A 25,521-nucleotide genomic window follows, 5' to 3' on the forward strand; every position below is an offset into this window, starting at 1 on the left:
GGACCCTTATGTCTCCTACTTTTTTTTCCTCCAAATACTTTAAATAGCACATCAACATGGCAATCTTTTATTTTATGATTTAGCTAAATTATGAGATACAGTTATGCAAATTTGACTGCTACCAGAAATAGCTGACAGCAGTGAATTCTAGATGTCACATTTTTGATTTTAACAAGTGTAAAAATATTTATGGATGCAGGAATTACTTTTTTTTTCAGGTATAAAAAAGCTAAAAAAAAAAGATAAATGTAATTTCAGAATTATTAATACATACAAAAAGAAAAAATAAACAAGTTTCATAAGATGTGAACTGTATCTTCTGTGTCAAGGTTGTGGAGGAAGTTAATATGTTCCTTTTCCCTTTGATAATGTGAGACAGAAAAATATTTCAGTATGATTTCCTAGTGATAATTTAGTTCTAACAATTCAAAGAATGTTGGATCCCACTGCTGTGTTAACAGTAAGATGAATGGCAACCAGTTATGTAAATCAATACTTTAGACAAAATTTCCTCCCATTTAAGAATTACAAAATCAAAAGACCAGAGCAAGAAACATTCATGACGATTTTCTGAAGATATTTTTTTAGGTAATTGCCCCCAAATGGCTTTTATTTCATGAACCAAACTAGCAATCTTTAAGAATCTTACATACAGTGGACTGAAATTCCATAAGGGAAGCACTCCACTAGGTTGAAGCACTTCAGGTTCAAGTCTGGTCTATGTCAAAAATTTGGCTCAGAGGTTACTACGCCTTGTAATTCCCCAGTCAGGTGTTTGTGCAAGAATTCACAATAAACTGCAATTTCCAGTCAATCAGTTAAGCCTAGCTCAAACTGTTTCACCATGAAAGCTTAGATATATTTGAGTAAAATTTTTACCAAGGGAGTTACAGCTATTTCACTAAATGATATAGCTAAAGCAGTTAGACAAGCTTGTCTTTTCCCAGAACAGTAGTCTTCAGAATATATTCCACTTTGGGACAGCTCCTCTTGGTACAGTATTGTTGTAAGATTCTTTCTGCTAAAAGGCTCTCCTCAGCTAGTCCTTTACACCTTTTCACTTATTACTGGACTTATTTCTAGCAGACAGTCACTCACCAAACGGAACTGAGTACTGCACAGTGCCTTGAATGCTTTAGCCTTTTGTATTGCTGAAGGCCTTCCACTGACAACTTCGTAGCCTAACTGCCAGAAGGAGAAAAACCAACAGCAAGTCTGAACAGGCCCTGGTGAAACCCACATAGTTATTACGGTAAAAGTATTAGAGAGAGACAGCTTTTACCACTGGAGATGAGATGATGTGTATCATCAGCAATATGCAGGCACCATATAGGTACCATTAAAACAAAGTAATACGTACAATTACTATGGAAAATGTAAGGTGGTCTTGCAGATAGAGATTCTCTTCCACAGCTGATATTCTGTTACTAATACAAAACTTCATAGACCACAGATTCATGTTAAAGAGTTAGTAACTCATGGTCATGTGAGAAACTGACTTCATTCATCCTGCATACTTTTTTTTCCCCTTATGGGACACCTTCTACCACTGTAATCACTGAGCTGCTCTGAAAACTCATCTCCAAAAGCCAGCCTGTCATGTCATGAATGGCTTAGTAGATGTACCATGTCCTTATTTCTCATTTCCCATTTATATTTAAAACAAACCAGCCAACTCTAAAACTAATCTGTACTAACAACTATACTAACTCACTATTCAGCCTCTGCAGCTGCCATAGACATAGCCTGTAGTTACATGATTCACTAAACAAATTATTTATGCCTCTGCTTAGGGATGGAAGTGTTCCCTTGTGACAAAGGCTGATGTCATGCTTTTTGTGAAGAGATGAGACTTGACTCACTAAAATCAACTGTACGTTCTGACAAAAATCAACAGAAAACATACACGGTATGAAAGCAAAAAGTACCTTTAGGATGCATCAATGTTCTGGTGAGTTAACATCATGGTGAATCAATCACAGAAATGTTTAGATTTGAAAAGACCTTTAAAATGATCTAGGTTGGACAGGACCTTGAACAACCTGGTCTAGAGTCAGGTGTCCCTGCCCATGGCAGGAGGGTTGGAAGCAGATGATCTTAAGGTCCTTTCCAACCCAAACCATTCTAAGATTCTACTAAGTCCAACTGTTAACCTTGCACTGACAAGGCCACCACTAAACCACGTCCCTAAGCACATCTACACACCCTTTAAATACCTCCACAGATAGTGACTTCACCACTTCTCTGAGCAGCCTGTTCCAATGCTTCCTTACTCTGGCTACAAGAAATATTCAAGTCATCATCCATATTACTGATTCCCCTATTTCTGTTCCTAATCTCAACATTACATTTCCACCCTTGGTTGGATTTCACTGTGTAAGTCATTGACAGCTAGGTCTCCACGCTCCTTATTGCCTCTGATCTGTCATGCCCTCAACACAACGAGCTCAGAAAAACGGCCAACACAAACCAACACTTAAAATATTTAACTTAGTGCCAAAAACATTTTAGGTCCTTTTCCAGCTCCTCTGTACCAGATTAAATTAAGCCAAGATTCCGCATTAAGCGCAGAGTGGTTGGACTCGCACTTCAAAGCTACTCTGTAACACTTCTGGAGAAATTCACCACTTCAGACATCGAACTGTATTCCGCTGATACCACAAGAGACAAATTATCTCTACTGAGCACTCGTTAACGCGCTGTACTAACTCCTTCACCCAGCCCGAGGCGGAGGCAGCCCCGCCCCCACCACACCGCGCACCCGGACGGGCCCTACAACCGCCTCAAGCAGAAACCAGGCCAGGACCCAGCTCCGTCATTCCCTCCGCAACGACACAGCAAAGTTTCAGCTCCCTGCCGAAGTCCCGTCCGCACCCCACCGCCAGCCGGGCCATCGGCTCCCACAGCCGCACTCAACCCCGCTCACATCACTGCTCAGGCGCACTCCACCACACCCCCTCTGGACGGGACCGCGGAGGGCAGAATGCGCATGCACAGGAGCGGCGCAGGCGCACAGCCATTAAGAGCCGCGGCCGCCTCTCGCCTCCCCGTGTGTCGTTGGGCCCCGCCTCTCTCTTTCGTCCCTGTCGCAAAGATGGCGGAGTACGACCTGACCACCAAGATTGCGCACTTCTTGGACCGGCACCTGGTCTTCCCGCTGCTGGAGTTCCTCTCCGTCAAGGAGGTACGTGGCTCTCCCAGACTGGGTAGAACCGACCCGGCAGCTCGGGGAGCGTGAGAGCGGCAGGTACTATCGCCAGCTGCCGGTTGGGCCCAGGCGCTCCGCGGCCGTCTCCGTCTTCAGGCCGTGCGCGGCCTGAAGCCGGCCCGTGAGGCGTCTTGGAGCTGGCTGCTGAAGGGAGGAGTTCAGGGCTTCCGCACCGCGCGGGGCGAGGTGTGTGGGCCTTCTCCGTGGGGGATGAGAGGAGGCTTGATGGGGGAAACTTCTTCCCCTTCATCGCATTAGGTGTACTTTCGTTTCCTTTCTCATCTTCGGGTGGGAAAAGTGAATATTCCCTCTCACAGCCGCGGTTCGTGTTCTGCTGCCTCCCGACAGCGTGAGACAACCCTCGTTAGCCCCGAGCTTCGCCTGCGGCTCTTGTCACCATGCTGCCGCTTAGCCGTGGAGCTGCAGGGCCGAATGCCGGGTTGCATCAGTATAGACAGTGTTGATAAGTAGTTTTGATTCTAAATCGTTGTCATTACGAGTTTGTGTTTAAGCCAAGTGCAAGTCTCATCTAGTGTGTCCCACCTTGGTCTTTTTATATATATAATTTTAGTTATGATACTGTAGAGAGCCTGGTAATGCGGGAGATAATTTACACTGATGAGAGCTTAGTCTGAAGTGTCTGAGGAGTTTATCTGATCCATCTTAAAATGGGAATAAAATGTGTAAAATTACGTAGGCTTTGAATTTAAAATGGGTACTATTTTAGACTTTAGAAATGAACCAATTAAGCATGTATGCATTGGGACAGCTTGATTGTGTGACCATTTCCATGTGTAGTGTATGGACTTTGCTTGATGTCTGTCATCTCAGGGGCGTTTTTAATATTTTGGCTCAAGTTAAATAGAGTTGGTTTTACAAATCTCTCCCAACATGCTGGTGAAACTTTTGTAGGTTCTGTATCTGAGAGATTTATGAATGTGATGTGGTGAATTATAGTACAACTTTCATGAAAATGTAATTTTGAGGTGTACTCTAGTTGAGGCCTCTACCTACATCTTCAAGACCTAACCGCAGTTTACAGCTCGTGGCTAAATTATGGGGAAGGAGCTTTGAAAGCCAATTTGACCATCCAGTTAAACAAGCTAAACTAAACTTGCTCTTGTGCTATAGACCTAACAATATATTTTAGATTAGTCTGTGCTACAGTTAAAAACATGATCTTGAGTATCTCTTATGGTTTCACTTCAGATTATTTGTATTTGCTACTTGTACTGATATCTTGTCAACATCAGAAATATGGAAAGGCTGTGTAGTAAGCACACTAAATGGCAGAGCTGTGAGATCTTGCAAAGCTGTGAAATTTGATGTTGAGAATTATTTAATTGGAAAAAAAATAATCCATAAACTGTGCCATAAGCATAATATGAACTGGAAATTAATAATATTCAAAGAAATCTGTTAATCCTATTTCAGATCTACAATGAAAAAGAGCTACTCCAAGGAAAGCTGGATCTCCTTAGTGATACCAACATGGTTGATTTTGCTATGGATGTGTACAAAAATCTTTATTCTGATGAAATTCCACATGGTAAGCTGTTTATTTAGAAGTAAAATCTGTTTTACAGCCATTCAGTCTAAAATAAATATGTAGTGGTAACTTGCTTGTTGCACGGCAAAAATGTAGTGCAATGCAAAGACTACATTTAACTTTGGCCTTAGTGAAAAGAAGTGCAATACTGAAACAAGTGGAATCCCCTAATCCCATGTTTGGGTTTGTTGGTCTAATAGGAATTTAGTATTTGAGTTATGTCTGAAGTATTTGAATTTTAATTTCAAGCACTTTAAAGGTAATATCCTAAAAGAGTCACACTTTGCTTTCATCTGCCAAGTTAAACATTGTTGCACAATGATTTGGAGTTACTAGACTTTTTTTTTCTTTAAAGCATCCAGTATGCTGAGGGTGGATTTCCATTGTGAGTAATTCTATTAATCAGTCTGTCCATGACTGATTTCTAGACTTTGTGGCAATACAGATGTTTTTGAAAACATGTTTTCCTTGCTTTATGTATAAACTACTGTTTCTCAATGGTATTTACAATTATAGTGAATGCAGAAGTTAAATCTGTTACTGTCTTCTACATGGTTTTGGAGACTTTCTTGTTAATTACTTAAATTTCTATTTTCCTGAGGAGCATTTGGGGAGGAAGGGAGAAATTTGAATACCTCACTTTGAATACCTCACTTCATGTTTGGTTTTGGGGGTTTTCTTTGTATTATTTATTTTGTTCTGTTGTTTTGCTTTTTTTTGTGACTTTTTTTTTGGGGTGTTTTTTTGGTTTGTTTTGTTTGGTTGGTTTTTTTTTTTGAGGGATGGATGGGAGGTCTTTTGTTCATTTGTGGTTTTCCTACTGATTTTTGTTGGTTGTTTTTTTTGTTTGTTTCTTAGTGTTTTGGGTTTTTCTTTTTTCCTCTTCCTAACCCTAGTCTTTAAATACAAACTTTATTCCTAATTCTGTCTTTTTTTTTTTTCCCCATTTTGTGGAATTTCTCTCCTTTTTGTAAATCAGTGGGACTACAGTTTGTCTTGGCCACAGCTTAGGAGGAAGAGGTTTGGTTGCTTTTGCGTAGCCAAGTACAAGATGCAACAGTTGTTCTGCCTCTGGGTCTTACTCTTTTCAGGCACTTGAAACTGGAGAGTTGGCAGGTAGCCTCTTTGAAGAGGACTGATAGATTTATGAACACTGGATTCAGTGTGTGACCAACTCTTTGATATGCTACAGTTAGGTCTTGTCTATGGGTGTATACATAATGGTGCGTGAGACTGATAACAAATAATTAGAATCGGAGGTTTTCACTTTTGTAATCTAAAATGGTTGTAATGATAGCTTCACGCTTAGATTTACTTACCAGTTCTACTGATCAAAAAAAGTCAGACCGTTTCAGGGCTGTAAAAATCTCAAAGCTGAATAGGTCTTCTTTCTTTCCTTTCTTCAGCCATTCTAAACTGTTATCAGTAGTAAAATGTTAAAATCATAAACAGCACAAAAAATAGTCCTAGCACACTTTCACAAAGTAACTCATCTAATGTCTTTACTGTTCTGATTACAGCCAGTTAAGCAGATTGGTAAGTGTGTTTCATGAGGCCATAGCTGCAAATAAGTTGAATGAATTTGGTCACTGGAAGAGCTCTGCCTTCGTGCAGTCAAACAATTTCCACACTTGTAACGTTTTTGTAATGCTAGTTTCAAATATCTCTAAGATTTTACATCAGATTGGCAAAATTTTTTTCATATGACTTTCTATTTAATCTGTGGCTCTTATTTAACAATGTAAAATTAACATTAAGCAGCGGTGGTACTTTCACATGCAGTTGGTTGTTCTGGGTGCTTGCTTGTACAGCTTTCTTTGAGACGATCTTAACTGGCTCTGAGTTCTTTCTGACATATATTCATGCATCAACACCAGAATGTGTGTACACACAGGTGTTTCTGCCTTGTGGAACTGCTGGCTTTGTTAGAATTTTACACTGTTCTTAATTTTTTTTTTTAAGACCTCACTTGTTTAAGTACTCAAAGCTAAGTTCATTTATGCCATTATATTTAGAAATGTCCCTGCACAATTTATAGTTGCTTTTGTCTTGTTTTCATTGAGAACAACTTACAACTGTGCAGCCAGGAGGTGTCACAGGAAAACATTTTTTACTCTTAAATGAATGTATTTTCTGTCATTTGTTTGCCCTTCCTCTTATAATTTCAAGATTCATCTGAAGTTGGAGATAATTTCTCCATATTGGAACACTTCATATCAGGCAAGTCATTCTTAAATGTAGGTTGGGTCACCATTATGGTGTTAGTCACTTTGGACTCTCTTTTTCAAATACATATAGGTAGTCAAATCACGAAAGAGATGTCTAAAAGGTTCACTGTGGCACTGAGTGTCCTGGTGTATGGATCACTTCCAGTTTCCTGCATACTGTTCTCTTCTAGGATATGGGCTTGGCTTCTCTGATCTTCCTTTATGTTTCTTGAGTCATATAGCCAGTGCCAGGATGCTGTTTGGGTCTTTTTAAGGGTTTGGTTTGGGGTTTTTTTAGGCGTATATGGTTTTATGAACTTTATTTAAGTGTTCATTTTTATTGCACTGGTAGCATCTGGTGAGGAAGTTTGGGTCTATAAAACAATCACCATAAAGCCATTAGTTCTGTTTCCTCACCTTTTTTCATAACAGGTTTAATGTTCTAATTAAGCATGCATAGTGTTTCAGATCGTAATTTTGCAGGTTGAGCTGCTTTAAATTCTTCCTGTCAGTTGTCATTAAAGTTTTATAAAAATGTGCTTTCAGAACCTAGTCAGTTAAAGGAAAATTAACATTATTTGTATCATAGAACTGTTTACTTCTTTCCAAGTTTATTTGGAGTAAATGAACTTGCTTAAAAGGTTCTTTCTGCCTTAGTGGAAGCTTGAAAATAGCTTGTCTAATACAGACTGCTGCGGCTATACCTGCTCTTCAGTGGCTTGATTAGAACTCTGCACAGGAAGAAAGAAACCAAACGTTATCAGCTTTTCTTAAGTTACTGAATTGTTAGATACCTCTGGTTTTGTGACTTGACTAAGAGGACAATTGAGATAGGAGAACATGAGAACATGTGTTCAAATGTGCTGTCAGCACAATGTACTTACAGGTTGGCGTCTGTAAAAACTTACACATCACACAAATCTTTTGTGTGTTTAGCTTTGCGTGAGAAGAGAACAACTGTTGTTGCACAGCTGAAGCAGCTTCAAGCTGAGACTGAACCTATTGTCAAGATGTTTGAGGACCCAGAGACTACAAGGCAAATGCAGTCCACCAGGTAATTATATTTATCAGTATGGCTTCTTGGTATCTCTTAGGCGTTGATGATAGGAATGCTCCATGTGTAGCAACTGTAAAAAAAAAAGATATTTTTATTTCCAGGCAAATTCAAGTAGTGCTTATGGTCAGGTAATTGAAATTGCTGGACACGATTCAGTCTTTTCAGTACTTTTACCTGTTGTGCATAAGGTGTCTCTGTTAATGTTTGTGACTCGACTCCAGACGAGTGAAAGTCATTCAGTGTAGTCAAATTACAGCCAGGATTGGTTTGGGGGAAGTTGGTGGTGGTTTTTGTTTGTTGTTTTGAGGGGAAATATGGGCTGAAACAATTCAGATGCTCTTTTTCTGGGAGACCATCTGCCTCCTCTTTTCTCTACCTTCCACAAAGGGTTATGGTGTGCCCTTAGTCTGGGAGCCCCAGTGGATAAGCAGCCTTTCAGCCTCACAGCATATACTCTTCAGGAGTCCTGTCCTTCCCTTTCCTCACCCCTGAAACTGACTAACTTGTTGGTGTGAGATAGTGCTGATATTTATCTTTAAGACTTACCCAATTTCTCTTCACTTTGCTTATGGGAGCAACTAAAGGAGATTGAGTTTGGCTGCACATTATATCTGCATACTATAAAATTTTTCTTATGGCTAAGTCTGAATTTGGCCCTATAGGAGAGCCTAACTGTAGTCTTTGAGAAAGTAGACTTCAGAAGAGGGATGGGTAGGCATTTAGTGTAGATTACAACTTTGTCTTTACATAGGAAGCGTTGTTACTACTGTTGTCAGTGTGTCTAACCAACTATGGAAAAGTAATTAGATCCCTTCCTCAGCCTTACATTTTTTAAGTTTTCAAATAGAGCACACCACGTTAGATAGAACACTTTGATGTGAATTTGAAGGTGAAACCTGTACTTGGATTTATTGTTGGCAAGCTTTATGCATCTACTGATACAGAAGACTAACATTGCTTTTGGAATTTTTTCTTAGAGTACTGAATGCATAAACTCTTCCTTCTAGCCTGCAGAAATCTTGACAAGGTGTACCTGTGTTTGGGAACAACCTCTCTGAAGAACATCGGTCCCTGAAGGGGGAAGAACTTGATTAGACTTTGCTCTTTATTTCAAGTGCAGATGAGCATCCTTTTTTCTTTTCCCATCTTTGCCCAGCCTGCAGATAAACCTAATCCACCCTTTTGTCCTATGTTTTTTCCACTGTTGTGGTTTAACCCCAGTCAGCAGCTAAGTACTATGCAACTGTTCACTCATTCCCTTCCCTTCTGTGTCCCTCCACCCCTCTGTATATTGCTTTCAGAACTTGTTACAGTCTAGTTTAGAACTCAGTACAGAAATGGCAAGGTGCAATATATTGGGTCTTGATGCACACATGAAACAAGATGTCAGTAGAAATCATGAAATCTGTTGGCTTTCTGGCACTTCAGAACAAGATTCTATCTTCTGTTTACGTATCACCAGAGCATACTTAAGCTTCTGTTGTAGGAAAGCCCTGTTAGGTGCAGGATCAAATCTCTGTCTGATTTCAGCTTGGATATTTATGTCGGATAACTGTATGAGGAGAAGGAATTACATTTGCTTATGACTTGAGTGGTTATGTGAAGCTAGGAGCCAGTCAACAGCTTTTGGAAATACAGCTTTGAAAGTGAAAGGCCCAGTTGCCATTATCAACCACCTTGAAGCTGCTGACTGGGTCTATTTTAATTAAAAAACAAAACAAAACCCCCCAAAACCAAAAAAGACTGCTTGATGCTATCACAAATCTACTGCTCCTCATATGCAGCAAGTTTTGTATTGGAACTGGTACATCGTTTTTGTTTGTAAAATATCTGAAAACAGTTCAGAAACAATTTATTTTAGTTACTGGCTCGATAAAAGTTCCCTTCCAGATTGTTGGGGTTGTACAGTAATGGGGGGAATTAGGCTGAAAGGCGTCAATCTGTCTAGACCCTGAGGAGCGTGCTTTAGATAGCAGAAAGCAACTCTTGATTCTTTGGCTGTTGTGAATTTTTGCTGGTGATTTGGAATCTATCAAATTTAGAGCTGCATATTATCAGGGTTTTAGATCACAGCCTTTGCTCCATGACAGTCTTGTTTGGAACATCAAAGTCTGGGAAATGATAGTAGATGATGTGTAAAGGAGACTTTGCAAGTGGAAGTTCTTTCAAGCGTAAGCCAGAAATATTTCACTTTCTTTTTCATATGCAGCTGTTGGAGGACACTCACTTTAAAATTATAGAGGAATAGTCAGTATTCCTCATGCTTCAAGTATGTTCCACTGGAAGAAACCCATGAGATTATTTCATTGCTTCCACAAGCTTTACTGGAGATTGTCATTCTTGGCTACTTTGGCAGTATGCCATTTCCTTGTAGAATTTTATATCATGAGTTCTAATTAAACAAGCTCACAGCTTTGCAGTCAGTTGATCTCAGAGTAAATGAGGAAATTTTCCAATGCATAAACTTTTACTGGTTTAAGGGTCATGTTCTTTATGGTTTTGTGTGTTTGTTTTTTTTTCCCTTTTTTTTTGCCCCCCTTTTTTGGGGGGGGGGGGGGGGGAAGAGGAAGGGAGGGGCAGACTATGTGGTTAGTTTTTGGAGGTTTGGGTTGTTTTGTTTTTTTTTTTTTTTCCCCAAGAAGAACTTCTAGCTTCATGTTCACCTTTTCAGTTAAATCTTGGTTACATGTTCTGTCAGATACGGTAGTTTCATTAGTTGGTCGAAGTGTGAATATACAAAAGAGGTGAAGGCAGGGGGGGAGCTGCAGGTGTTGATGTGTGCCTGGGGAGCGGGGGTCTGGAGAAAACTAAAAATAACATGAATTCTTTTTGTATTGGAGAAAGGCAGTCCATACAATCAAACTGCCAAATTGAAAATACTTGGCTTCATTTATGAATGCAAATTAAGCTATGGTTCTTCTTGCCAGATGATTGCAGCAGAGTTTGAATGGAATTCTTATTGCATTGAAAAGCTGGTGTGCTAAAATTTCACTCTGAGCTGATCAAGATTCATTGCAGAAACTGGAGAAGAAAATACTAAGTTAACTATTGCTTAAAAATGTTCATCTAAAGTTTGGTCATTAATGTGAGACTTACTGGGGGTAGCTAATGTTACACTTGCCTACTGGAGGGTTGAACTTCCCTTTCTTTGATCTAGGTAATAGTGCTTGTCCTTCTATTATCTATGTTGACTAAAAAAGAGGCTTCAGAAATGTGATCATGTATAAATTAGATGTTTAGACCTTACCAAGTATGATTATTTTTTTTTGGTAGTTTCGCAGTCTGCAGGCATATGCAGTGGTAGAAGTGTTCTTGCTAACTGCTATGCCCAGTGCTAGCACTGGGATAAGTTTCTCATTTTATTTTATTTGAGTTTTTGCACTTTTTTCCTGTCTCCTTTTAAGTTCAGACTGTGAAATTGCTGTGGAATTAGAAGCTCTTTTAAGTCAGAAGTTAACTTACATGCTGAAAGCTCATTATGCCATCAAATTTAAACCAACCTCTCACCCTTTTTTAACTCCAGTTATTGTTGCAGGTGGCATTCTTTATTTAAAACTACAGTAATTTTAAGATTTTGAAACTTTTTCATGACACTTTAAGGGTAATTGGCCTGCTGTTTCTGCAGTTGCTTTTGCACAAGTGGAGGAGTATCATTTAAATTTATATTCTCTTTGGATATTTTCTAGGGGCTGAAGGTTGTGTTGTGTAGTGTGTTGGTGACTGGTGATGATCAGGTTGTTTTGCAAAAACAGTGGTTTTATTTTTTCATTATAGGGATGGTCGGATGCTGTTTGACTATTTAGCTGAGAAGCATGGTGTAAGTGTGTTAATTCTTTTATCTGTTTGAATTTGGCTAAATATCTCCACCCAGCCTCCCTCACCACGAGCAGCATTGAGCAATTATGAGCTAACATTTTGCCCTGTCTCATGTCAATATTGTAAATAGGCAGAATTCCTAATGCCAATGTATTTTACTTGAATGCCTTTGAGCTTTTAATTTTTATACAAATAAAAATAAAGCTGTAACGTAATGTTAGCTGCATGCTTACAACTAAGATATGCTTTACTTTGTAATGCAGAATTTCACAGTTTTCCCAGTATTGGTATAATCTTGCATTTGGTGTCACTGATTAAGAGTATAATAGTTTAATATTGTCTTTCCTGTGTACAGCATCTTTCTAAGAATCTAAAGACTTCGAAGGTTAACTTACTATTAAAATTGGCTTGCAGCAGTATGTTTCTTCCTAGTGAAGAAAAGCTCTCTGTGTTCCTTTTCAGTTTAGGCAGGAGTACCTAGATACACTCTACAGGTATGCAAAATTCCAGTATGAATGTGGTAACTATTCCGGAGCTGCAGAATATCTCTACTTCTTCAGGGTTCTGGTAAGTTTGGGATGTTAGTTGGCTTGGGGAAGAAGGGGAAGTTGCGGTTTATTTATTTTAATGAAATACTTAGACCAGTGTCTATATTAATAATTAAAATCTAATACTTTTGTCCTTTTTTTGAGACAACTACTGTGCACCACAGAAGTTTAAACTAGTTGTTAATAATCATCTCTAACAATTGCCCACCAGATCTGTTATTTTCATGCTGAATTTAGAACTTAATTTTTAGGTCTTGTGGTAACATATAAATATGACATACTTTCCTCACTGCAAATGTATCCTGAAAAATATTTAAAAAAAAAAAAACAAACCAAACACTAGCAGCAAAATGAGCGCTTGTTTTGTGCACAGATGTAATTCACAGTAGTGAAAAGCTTGCAGGTAGATTGAATGTAATTGGTGGTAATGAGCTATCACCTTATCGTCTGAGCTGTCATCTGTCTTGTTTTGAATTTTGTGATAGAATCAAGAGTATAAGTCATTTGCCTAGGAGATGTAAGCAGCTTAAATGAGAATTGTAGAACTAGATTATAGTCTCTGAAGCAAAGCTTTTCATATTGCTGTAATTCATACAATTTGCGGTGGGAGTGAATTTTGAGAAGATTTGGTGTCTTGTAAGCATCTTAACGCAGTAAATTTATTATTGGTGGTCAGTGAATGTGCCATTTTACTGACAAATGGAGGTTTAAGGTAACTGCCTGAAAATCCAGGTACTGTAGCTAGAGCAGCTGCAGTATCTAAAGGAAGTTACTGTGAATAGCTAACTTTTACTTGTAATTAAATGATTTGGAACCAGGAGAGTGCGTGTGAACCTTCACAACTGAAAGTATTGGCTAAATTGGCACTTTTTTTACCTGGAAAATAATGGCTTTTGAACCGTAAATTTCACAGTCATGGGTATGTGGTGCATTTGCTGAAGATACATAGTGGCTCATATGTTGATGTTTGTTTCTTGATAATTTCTAGTCCCATTAAAAATATCCATAACTTTCTGAAATAATGCTAGAGTAAATAATAATTTCTGTAATTGGCTATAATTAAAGAAGAAAAATTGGGAAATATATATTTTAATCAGAGTGGGGTTTAAAGTAGCAACAAACTGAATTCTTGCTTGAAATTTTGATTATAAAGCTCAGTCAGTGTTATAGGTATATTCTGTATACTGAGAGAAAATAAGTTATGTATGTAGGTTTGTGAGCAGCTGTCTTTAATTCTTCATTCTTAATTCTGGGCTTAGCATTATGCTCTTATATGTCAAATAGCTAATTTCATAAAGCTTGGTATAAGACTTTCATTACTAATTCTGATGGAAGAAGATTTGTTTAAAGTTCTGTGTCATGAAATGCAGCCTATGAAAGAGCTATTGTAACTGATCTGAGAACAGAATTTGACACTGTGAGTAGCCTAGTGTAATTCATTCCTGTATAAAACTAACACTGCTTGACCTTAGGAGTACCCTTCCAGGAAACATATTCACTACAGCGAAATCACAGGTTTACTGGACATTTCTTTAGGAAATACGCTTCTTGGCACTCATTAGCAGAAAGAACATTGAGTACTAGGTTTTTTAAGGCAGTTACCTACTGCAGTGGGTTCCTTAGGAGACTGCTTTGTTAGAACCGTGTTTTAGTACTTCAGAAGCACTTAAATTAGCAAGATAGGACCCTGCAAGTCTTATAAATTAAAAATACTGCCAGAAATATTTTTCTTTCTTAAAAGTAATTTAGAAAAATTGAGAGTATGATTTTTTCTTTTTTTTTTTTTTTTGCTGCTGCTGTTGAAAATAGGTTCCAGCAACAGACAGAAATGCTTTGAGTTCTCTGTGGGGAAAACTGGCATCAGAAATTCTGATGCAGAATTGGGATGCAGCCATGGAAGATCTTACAAGACTAAAGGAGACAATAGATAATAATGTAAGTAAAATCTTGGTTGTGTCATTAAGGTGAGAGGTTAGAGGTGTTAGCATTCAAGTTTTATTATGAATTGCTTGCAGTTTTGTTTCTGAGTAGTTTACCAGCTTTTCACTACATATTTTCTTAATAATGGTGGGAAGAGCCGAAGTCTACTTGTAAAGAGCTAGTGAAGCTTCCTTTTCAAATTATTTGCTTCCCTCTTGTCACATTTGAAAATGTGGCTGGGAACTCCTAAAGTATTTCCAGTGACCAGAAAACCTATTCTCAAAGATGAGCTTGAGGGCAAGATATCATTGTATGAAATACCTGCTTAACTTTCAGATAGTTGTACTATTAGCTTTCCAAAATGAATGAAATGCATGTAACAAAACTGCACTCGCGTGAAACCACATTTTTGACACAAAGTGCAAGACAGCTTGGTTTTGGAAATAGTTTTCAACCAGTTCAGCTTCCTTGTCAGCTCCTGAGTTCAGTGTGCATTAAAAACATAAAAGAGTGGGACTGCAGTATTAATTCAGAGCAACTAGATTGATTAAGGACTTTTCAGTGTTTCCCCTCATGAGGCTTCAGTGGCCATATATGAAATATGGAAGTTTTATTCTCCTGAACTGGAATCTTGAAAAGGTGTCTGGTGGTTGAATGTTTTTTGTGACTGGCTTTTGCCTGTTGTTGTTCTCCCCAGAACTGTTCTTTGTAGCAGATAACTAATGTTAATAGATTTTTATTTTTCTCAAATTTTCTTTCTTTATAAAACTAGACTATTAAATTTGACTTACTCATTAGTATCCAAGATTTTTTTAGGATAGAATCATAGTAGTTACTTGTCATGGTCTTTAGACTGATTATTTGCTGTGCGAGTTCATTCTCAAAATGTTGCTTTGCAATCCGTTTGAAGTGCTGCTGAAATCTGGAGCTAATACAGATACTTAGTGCTGATTCCTTATGTGTCATTATCAGCTGGCTTAAATGAACATAGTTGCATTCTTGGCTGAAAGTGATCATAGTGTTTCATCGTTTTCTGAGAGTATGTGGCAAAAAAGCTTTTGAGTCTTTTGAAAGGAAGTAAAACTGAAAAGCTGGAGAAGCCAAGTAGTTCTTCAGATCACATCTGAAGAGGGAATGCAAGAAACAATTCAGGATTAGAAAGGGAAAGACTAACTTAAGTTAGTGTGGTGGTCTTAGGATAACTAAAATCTATCCTGTTGACATTAACAAAATACAAATTTGGCAAACAATTTAGAATATAATAGTGGAAAATTTATCTTTATTATAATATTCAGCACATTTATCTTTAACAGATGATGGATTAGAGAGCTAGAGGTCAAATTCAGCCTGACAGTGCTAACTAACAGTTAAAAGGAGCTGGGGAAAATCACAAACTTTTGAACAATTACAGGTATTCATGCAAACTGTGTTCCATTTGACCTAAACCAATGTTATGTTTTCTTTTAGTCTGTCAGTTCCCCGCTGCAGTCTCTTCAGCAAAGAACTTGGCTCATTCACTGGTCCTTGTTTGTGTTTTTTAATCATCCTAAAGGGAGAGACAATATCATTGACCTTTTTCTCTATCAACCACAGTAAGTTGTGCTGTGTTCCAGCCTGTAAAATGAAGGCAGATGATGAACATGCAAGCTTGTCAAACATTTTTAGCCTGAAGCTGTTTTAGAAGCTCTAATGACAGTAACAGTTAGAATATTTTTTTCCAAGCCTTTCTTTTTCCATGTTTGTCTTCTGATTTTATTTTGGGGTTTTTGATGTGTGTTTAGAATCAGCTTTTCTTCATTGTTATACTCCCGCTTCAAGGGAAAACAGTGTGGAAGTAGGAAGTTACTCTTTATTCTGGTGCTTTGAGGGGATGGAATAAAGGATTTTGTTAGACTACCAACCCCATCACATCTTTTAAGACTCATGGGGAAGGTATTGTTCTATTTTGATTTTACAAAACCTTTTTAAGAAGGCAACTTGAGAAAAATCTGAGAATAAAAGTTAAGATTGAAATGCTATAGCCATTTGTGAGACGACCGACTTGTACGTATATCTTCAAGTCAAGAACAGCTGAACACTGAGAAACTACAAGTAGTACCTAGTTGGATATGACATATTACAATGGGAATAATAGTAATAAAAGGCAGTTGAATTTTTTCCATGATGATTGCAGTGGGATGGTAATTTGCGGGCTTTTTTTGCTTCCTTTTTGTTTCATAGTATATGTGTTGGTATGGGGGGTGGGGGTAATTTCTCACTTGTGCTTATGGGCTAATTCATTGGACAGCTGAACAGGAAAGTTGCAGGTTCAGATGACAATTCAGAAAAGGATTTCCTGTGGTTCTTTGTGCTTGTCCAAACCCCTCTTGTGAAACTAGTGTAGCTGACAGCCAAGGCCGGCATTGACCTGAACATAGTATATCAACCATTCTTCTTCAGTACTAGCCTCTTCTTTCCCTAGTGCACTGCTGCCTTCTCTACCCCTTGCTTCCTCCTTCCTGTGCCCCAGAAAGACTGACAAAAAAAAATTGTTCTTCTGTATTTTAATAAATGGTCAGTCATAAGCCCTGGTATTGAATTGCATAAAAGGTGTCTAAGCTATTTATCATGAATATTGTTTTGATGCAAAATTGCGTTATCTGAGCTTGATCTGTATTTTATCCTTCTAGGTATCTCAATGCAATTCAGACCATGTGCCCACATATTCTCAGATATTTGACTACTGCAGTCATAACAAATAAGGATGTTCGAAAACGTAGACAAGTGCTGAAAGATCTAGTCAAGGTTATTCAGCAGGTAAGGACTGAAATCCATTAATTTTTTCATCATTTTTACTGAAATTTCTTCATAACTTTCTTCTAATAATATGCCTTTTTTAGGATGTCTGTATTTTTCTTTCATTGAACAGTTTTTCACTGTGAAGTAAAATGCATGTTAATCCGTGGGAGGACAGAATGATTATTTTTCCTCCTTTGATGTCAACAAGTAATAATCAGAGTATGCTTTTGGTTTTGATTTCTCTCTGTGTTTAAATGCAGAAAATTCAGCGCAGTGTGTGAAATGGCTTTGGATCTGATTCTTGTGTTTCAGCCATTCCTCCAAGTAATTCTGTGAATAAGGGATCTTGTTGGACCTTGCTTGCATTTCAAAACCACTGAAGTATATTGTTTTGTGTTTATTTGCATTTTCTTAAAAATTATTCTGTCAGTTATATGAGGGTGTAGATGTGGACAAGAGCAATAAAAGAATTGTGCTTGGTAGCAGTGGAGCTTATGGCAAAAGGATTTTATTCTGAACACTTGTAATTATAACAATATAGTGAATAATAAACTATGGTATATGAGTGACAGTGAAGTTATTACAGGGTAGCAGTCAGTTATATCCACTTCAAGCATTGATGTTTAAGTACCTATACAAAGCACAGTCAATGCAAAGATCAACTTTTAAGTGTATCTTAATCTGGTTCTAAGCATTAGTGTTCGCAAAAGTAGCATAAGAAACTGTAAAGTAGTTGAACTGTTAAGACTCATCTTCTGTCTTAAAACCCAATTTTAGCGTTGAAATTCTAATATTTGAAGTAACATTTCACAACAACTTTTGCCTCTGTTTTATCTTCTACAATTGGTATGAATAAAAAAAATCACTAGGGTTTTCCTTTTGAAAATACCAACTTTGCTGGATTTGATTTTGAAATATCTGATAAGAGATTTATTTTTTAGTACTCTTCTAGTCTGTATGGTTCATTACATTAAATCATGAAATGCAGAGGTTTTATACATTTTTAACGTAGATTAGATGGATAACTAGTGACTTGCCTACACAAGAAAAACAAAGCATCAAATTAAGTGATTTGTCAAATGTCATAGGAAATTACCAATCTCTATTAGCAATTAGAGATTGGTAATACCTTTGCAAATATGTAGCCAACAGGTAAACTGTTCATCTCTGTTAATTTTAGATGATTGATCCAAGGCTGTTTTACATAGTGGATGTTAATTATGTGGTTAACAAGGACAGTTGTGATGTGAAGACCCCTCTACCTATAAAACTGAATTTTAAACCTAGATAATAAGACTGTAAATACAGTTCTTTGAGGAAGAAAAAACAACTTTGATCTAGATAAATCTATTAGTAACTACTTTAATTTGCTGATTTTGTTGTATACTGAAGCAGGTAGTGACAGATACTGAGTTAACCTGTCTTAAAATTGTACGTTAAATGTCTTAAATTACATCGTAATTTACCCAGATGTATATAGATCTGCCTTGTAGTTGAAAGTTGAGTAATTTTTTTCATGCCAAATTGAAGTATTTTTTAATATAGAGAAAGTAGCATTGTTTGATAGCTATATTGTCTGTTTGAATTAAACAGTCCTTCAGTTTGAAATATGAAGCATATTGTCTTGGACTACTGTTTGAAACCAGAATTTAGGAAGAGTGCCTGTCAGTCTGTTCTTCCATATTTTAAGAAATTTGGAGGTTTGAGCTAGAACTAGCTCTAGTTTGTAACATTTTTCAAACCCAAAGACTACAGCACTAAAAGCTGAATGTGAAACTACGCTTCTGGTTGTTTATCCAGGCTGCTGTGGGTGGGTGAGAGTGCAGTTATACTGCTTTTAAAAGAGGAATGGTGAAGTTTAACTTAGTTATTATTCTCCAGGGTGGTTTATGGGAGACATTGAGGTGCTGGAGTGGAGCCAGAGAAGGACAGTGTGGCTAGTGCAGGACCTGGAGCACAAGTGTGATGGGGGACTGCTGAGGGACCTGGGGGTTTAGTCTGGAGAAGAGAAGGCTCAGTGAGGACCTTATCACTCCCTACAGCTGCCTGACAGGAGGATGGAGCCAAGGTGGGGCTGGTCTCTGCTCCCAAGGAACAAGGGACAGGACAAGAGGAAATGGCCTCAAGATGCACCAGGGGAGGTTTAGATGGAGATGAGGAATAATTCCTTCCCCAGAGGGTGCTCAGGCATTGGAACAGGCTGCCCAGGGCAGTGCTGGAATCACTGTCCCTGGAAGCATTCACACACTGTGTAGATGAGGCCCTTCGTGCCATGGGTTAGGGGTGGCCTTGGCAGTGCTGGAGTAAGGATTGGACTTGGTGATCTTAAAGGTAGTTTCCAACCTGGTTGATTCTATGATAATGGACTTGTTTCTAGTATTAAATTGTGGTTAAAGAATATAAGGAATACTTGAGTTCTCTTGTGGCTTTGATTCCTAATATTATTCCTTATTTTTTTCACAGGAGTCCTACACGTACAGGGACCCTATCACAGAGTTTGTGGAATGCTTATACGTTAATTTTGATTTTGATGGTGCGCAGAAGAAGCTGAGAGAGTGTGAAACAGTAAGGATTATAACATTCATAAGACTCTTTCCCTTAAGTAAAGATCCCTCAAATTCATAATGACCAGCTAATATTGTTCGAAGTGGTGTTTGATTCCGTTGCCAGTATTTTCTGATGAGCTTTAATTCACGAGTGTGTAGAGTTGGGTTTGCTGGGAGGGGGATTTTTAACAACTCATTTTGTAACACTTAAACAAGACTTGCTGGTAAGGATATAGCTTTAAAATTGCATTTTATCAGTTCTAGAAGTAGTGATAGGTAATCATTAATTTGGCTGAGCTTCAGCTTTTCCATTAGTGCTTTAGAAATGCTCAAAGAAAAGCTTGGATTATCCTTTTGTAGTGAAAGATACTGCATCCTGGAACTGTAGTGGTGGAAAGTAATGGAAGTAACATTAAGATAGCTAGGTACGTATTCTTGGAAAACCCTTAGTTAGTATACTGTGAACAGTAGAAGATACCTAATGCTTGGGTTGACTCCTGTGAAAGTCAGTATTCCCAATAGCTGACCACCAGTACTATTTCTTACATCCTCTGGTTTGGCTTTTCTTTCATTAGTATTAGTCACCTAACTGAAAATCAAGTGGTTTGTAATAGTCTTCACTACATAGGGCTGCTGGTCCTGTAATCTAAACTTCATAGGCACACCTGCACTGCTAAGGAGCTGTTTTGCTTGGTAAGGAGAATGCTGATCAAATTGCAAAGTGGAGTGGGAGAAGAATCCTACAGTATGAGCAGGGGGCTAAATTTGTGTTGCAGGGACCTTTGTTTTCTTCTTGAGTCAGATCTCAGTAATCATGTTAGCATACAATTTTTGTTTAACAAGCTGCAGAACAATGAAAACCTCTAAATCTGTAGCTTTTCCTTCACATCTTAGAATATACCAAGAACTGTGCTTAGATCAACTGTTTACTGATATTGATGGTACAAGTAAATTGCTACTTCCATGTTTGTCCTCAGTGTTCCCCTTCTCTTTACACTGCAGGTGCTTGTGAATGATTTCTTCTTAGTGGCATGCCTTGAGGACTTCATTGAGAATGCCCGTCTCTTTATATTTGAAACTTTTTGTCGCATCCATCAATGTATCAGCATTGGGTAAGATCACTTTTTAATTTGGCAGTTCAGAAACATCAGTCTTGGATGACAGTTTGACAGACAGTGTAAACTTCAGTACTAGACTACTCAGTCATCAGATAAAATCACAAACTAAAGTGTAATTGGATAGTTGTCATTCTAGTTTTATAGCTCTAGTATGATATACTTAAATTACAACAATCAGATTTCAAAGTTGAATTCTTGTACTTAACTTCAATGTTCACTTTATAAGGAAGCTAGTACTTTAGCTAAAATCACTTTGAGTACTACACAGGGATAAGGGGTCTTTGAATAAGTATTTGGAAGAACAAATGCAAATGTAGTTCTTCCTGATCGTTTCTTGCTATTTCCTATAATTTATTTATTTATTTATTTATTTTAGTACTGTGAATCTTGTGCATATTTAAGCACAAGTTTTAAAGGAAATTAGGTGCTTAAGCTTTTTTAACTAAAGACTAGATGTTGTTGTGAGAAGTCTGCTTCTCTGATCTGGCTCCAGTCAGCAGAGAGTGTGGAGGTTGTATCCTAAATATGTTCCCAGTCTGTCAAAAAATACTGATAAAGTGTGTGTAACATACTAGTGATTTGTTACAACAGAAATAGCAAGCTCTGTTTAACAAATCCAGGTTTATGGTAGATGATTGTCATTTATTTAAGTTCACTTATTTTACAGTTTGTATTTTTTGTGCTGTATGTGGTATTTCAACTTCAAATAGGATAGTAAGTGCTGTATTTGGCTCTCGTTGTTATGTGTGATTCATAAATACAGGCAGCAGTGTCATAATTTTATAAGCATTATAGTGTTCTCTGAGGTGAATGATGTACTTTGAGTTGAGACAGACACATCTCATATTGACATGAATATTCTTACCATATATCACTTCAGGTAATTACTGTGAGATTCCTTTCAGTAAGTCATTGTGTTTCAAATAATGGACATAAGCCTTAAATTTTGCCAAGCTTTAACAATCAGTAGATGTGGATTATTAAGTGGGGTGCTTAAGTATTTCTTGGTGCATTTCAGGCTTGGTTTTGAAGAAATTTGCTAGTGAGAATGCTTTTAATTAAATGACTGAGGCATGGTTCTTGCATTTCTTTGTCTAAAAGTGATTTTCACTGCTATTCTTGGAGTTGAAAACTAGTTGGTTGTACCACAGTGTTTGATAAGTACTGTTTATTCAGAACAAATTTGAAAACGATTAGTGGGAAATCTGCTATTTATGTTCAGTGCAAAATAGATGTCCCAGTTAATTTTGTTTTTTACTACTTACATGTGTTAAGCAGCTGACGCTTTCAGAGAATGTAGTTGCTTTATCAGTTGTAATGTAGAACTTGCACATCCCAAATCATCCTGCAGTTAGTTTACTGTTTGAAATACCATGTTTAACATGGAGTAATAGATGAAAATAATTCAAAATGTATTTTGGTTAGTTTGATATGCCTGGATTTAATTGAAGACCTTAATATGTTTCATTCTTCTTTTTTTTATATATTTTTTGTGCAGTACAAGATAGGCTTGTTTATATACAAAGATGTGTGGAATTTGGTAAACTTGTGCTTTAAGTAAAGGAAAACTTAAATCATGACCCAAATAAGTGAATCCTCTTTTAAGACACAGGGACAGAAATAATCTCAAGAACTGTTTTTGAAAGTACCCTTTGAAATCACCTCTAACCTCAAATGAGAGACCAGTGTTCTTGAAACATTAATAAAATCACTGCATCGTTATTTGGTAATTTCTGTTGCATTACACTGGGGGTCTTTATGAACAATGGTCATCTAGAGTACAACTTTCATGCTTCCATTCCTTAGTACTAATGGTGTTAATGTGTATTTGTAAACCTGAATGTGTCATTACTCAGTGTAGCCAGGCGGCTTTTTGGTCATGTCTGTAGCCCTTACCTCATGTTTGTAACCTTAGTCAGAAAGCTGATGGAAGAATGAGCATTATAAATGTCCTGTGTATGAGCAAACTGCCATCCGGAAGCTGAAGGAGTTGGCTGGAAAGCCACAGGGAATGCCATCAGAAGGAATTACTCCTGGAAAAGAGTGTTTGTTTCATTAAGAATTTTCCTTGCTCTGTCTTCCTCCACTTTCCCTCCTTACACTATGCTCAAGCTTCTTGCAGTTTTATCTGTCCCATTTTCTATACTAAACTGTCTCATGGTTCTGTCTCCTGAAGCTTCAATATGAAGTTTATTGATAAACACTTTTCTGGACTAATTGGTCTAAACTCTCTTGACTGCTGGCTGGATTTAAGTAAGAAGAAAATCAGTTCAATCGTTCTTGTTACAATGGTGTTTGCTAACTTGTGGTTAAATTACTTAATTGACATTTTTCCAAAGAATGTTCACATAGGCACGATTTAATAGGAATACAGAAAAATAGTACAGGTTAAAATTTTAACTATAGGATGATGTAGTTCAGAATAATTATATACTTCAGGATGTGAATTCCTTATTCACACTGTCCCAGTGTAAAGCAGTGGGGGTGAGAGATGAGGCAAGAGTGCATGTATGTAAGCTTTAAAGTCATTTCAGACGAATGGCAGTGTGCATCCCAGATTTGTGGTATTTATTGAATACAAGTCTAGGGCTGTATCAAATTTTGTGTTAGCTTAACTTGTATTCCGCAGTCCCTAGTAGTGTTTACCAACATCAGGGGGACTCTTATTTCACAATCTGATAAGTCTGTTATCTTTAGTATGTTGGCAGATAAACTAAATATGACTCCTGAAGAAGCAGAAAGATGGATTGTCAATCTAATTCGAAATGCACGACTAGATGCCAAATTGGATTCAAAGCTGGTAAGACTGTACACATGGATCCAGGTGAATTTGTTGAGTTTTCCATTAAATTTCTTTTATTGTATTCAAGAACAGAGAGTTCTGATTTCTGCTGTTTTTCTTTGCCCATAAAGTGACTCATGTATTCTGTTTTGATCCTGTGTGTAAGATGAACTGTGAAAGCTTTGAAAGCAGAGCATTCTATTAAAGGCTTAGCATTCTGAGTGATTGTTTAATTGTTCTATCTTTGCTGTGTTTTAGGGCCATGTAGTCATGGGCAACAATGCAGTCTCACCTTACCAACAAGTGATTGAAAAGACCAAAAGCCTGTCTTTCCGTAGTCAAATGTTGGCTATGAACATTGAGAAGAAATTGAATCAGAGTGGTAGATCTGAGGTTGGTATAAGTTATGTTTTTCTGAATTCCTGAGGTGTTTGGTTTTTTTTATTGTGAGATATACTGAAGTATAATTCTTAGCCTGTTCTTTAATTCATCAAATATACCTACTTCTAGTTCTGGCACTAGGAATCAAATTGGAAAACTTTTTTTTCCTTATGGTGAGCATTAGGCAGTGATTCTTGTTCTTGCCTGTCTCTTAATCACCAAGTATTCCTTTTATTGTTGCATAAATAAGTGTATTTCTCTCACCATTTGATTCTCTACTTCCTTTAAATGGTTTCCTTCACCACCTGAAAAGGGCTAATTTTGAAGGCTGTTTTGTCAAAGTAGTTATATTACTTTTTTTCAAGTGGGTTGTATTTAAATATCTGTAGGTGTATATATAAGACTTAAGACTGGAACATGAAGGAGGAGTTGTTCAAAACCCTAACTGTTAAACCCATTTCATGAAATACTAGAGAATATAATTAGGTCAGCCAGAGGTTTAAGTAGAGCTAGTGAAAGTGAAGAAGTTGGCAAGATCATCTGGCTTTGCCTCTGTCTGCCTTAAAACATAGGCAGCTTTGTTGTAAAGAAGAACAGCAGTGTAGGGTGGATAATTCTGAGGTCTACTTAAGGACCCAGCCATATATACTCAAAAACACCCAAAAACCAAACCACACATTAAAAGAACTTGGAAAGTGTTAGAAGTTTTATTGGGCTTCCTCATTGCTTGTCTGAAATATTGATGGGAGTTGAACAGGGAGTGGTGCATTAGTTTATTCCAGTGAAGTTAAGTCGTGAAACTTATGTGATATTATTGCATTCAAAAAATATATATGCTTATTTTATGTTCTTTTAGACTCATTTAGAATTTTTCCTTTCTGAAAGTACCAGTTTAGAGGGCTCAGGCTGTACAACTTAATTGCATCATGTATTTCTGCTGTATCAACATCTACTTTAAACTTGTAGGGTATCCTTCCCTAATTAACAATATTGCCACTTCATAGCTATGTATCAGTATTTTTTTTACAATTTCTCATAAATTTCAATAGCCAATAGATAATAATTTCTTTTTTACTAATCATTATTTTTTTTTTTTTAGGCACCCAACTGGGCTACTCAAGACTCTGGCTTCTATTGAAATACTCCTGTAGAGGAAAAAAAAACAGTTTTCAATAAAAAGCACATGAATATGTAACTTTGCTGAGAAGGTAATCATGTGTTCATCTAACAATGTTTGAATAAAATTAGCCAATTTTAACAGTCTCTGCATCTCTCTAACTTAAACAGATAATTATGTTGTATAGGAGCTTCTTAGCATAATGGTGGTCTGAAGCATTTAGGATCACAGTCTGCAAAATTTACAGTATTGGTTCTGTTAGATTTGTCCTGAAGAATGCAGTTGCTGTCAGAGCTGTTTGAGTTTGGAAGTGGAGAATTACAGTTGCTGTTGCAATTAAAAAAAATAAGTGGATGGTACAAACAAATGGATTCCCACTGAATGTTTGGCCAAACAGGAATCTTTCTGCACTTGCAGATTTTTGTTTGTTTGCCACAGAAGCAGCTTGGTGGAGCAAAAGCATGTATAGCCTACACCTTTTATGAAACCTAACA

The 25,521-nt window shown here is 37.4% G+C and overlaps 1 protein-coding gene across 2 annotated transcripts; it reads left to right on the forward strand.

The window, feature by feature from the left end:
- The first annotated feature begins 3,030 nt into the window (after positions 1-3,030).
- Positions 3,031-25,168, forward strand: EIF3E (eukaryotic translation initiation factor 3 subunit E). 2 transcript variants are annotated; one of them, XM_057408204.1, is made up of 13 exons: positions 3,031-3,184; positions 4,643-4,757; positions 7,901-8,018; positions 11,796-11,838; positions 12,300-12,404; positions 14,195-14,320; positions 15,773-15,897; positions 16,975-17,101; positions 19,547-19,648; positions 20,632-20,741; positions 23,445-23,547; positions 23,788-23,922; positions 25,010-25,168. In XM_057408204.1, the coding sequence occupies exons 1-13, from the start codon at positions 3,095-3,097 to the stop codon at positions 25,046-25,048; spliced, it is 1,338 nt and encodes a 445-aa protein (XP_057264187.1). In that variant the 5' UTR covers positions 3,031-3,094; the 3' UTR covers positions 25,049-25,168. The 2 variants fall into 2 exon arrangements, with proteins under 2 accessions (XP_057264187.1, XP_057264188.1); XM_057408205.1 differs by lacking the exon at positions 19,547-19,648.
- The last annotated feature ends 353 nt before the right edge of the window (positions 25,169-25,521 follow it).

This window comes from Pezoporus wallicus, unplaced genomic scaffold (genome assembly GCF_028554395.1).
Source record: "Pezoporus wallicus isolate ANWC-B61680 ecotype Strahan unplaced genomic scaffold, APGP_CSIRO_Pwel_v1 contig_3815, whole genome shotgun sequence".
In the NCBI taxonomy this organism is placed as follows: domain Eukaryota; kingdom Metazoa; phylum Chordata; class Aves; order Psittaciformes; family Psittacidae; genus Pezoporus; species Pezoporus wallicus.

Coding starts and splice junctions, on each gene's coding strand:
- EIF3E (XM_057408204.1), top strand. CDS start 3,095: ATGGCGGAGTACGACCTGACCACCAAGATTGCGCACTTCTTGGACCGG. Junction 11,839..12,299: donor ATTTAGCTGAGAAGCATGGT/GTAAGTGTGTTA, acceptor GTTCCTTTTCAG/TTTAGGCAGGAGTACCTAGA. Junction 20,742..23,444: donor CATCAATGTATCAGCATTGG/GTAAGATCACTT, acceptor TGTTATCTTTAG/TATGTTGGCAGATAAACTAA.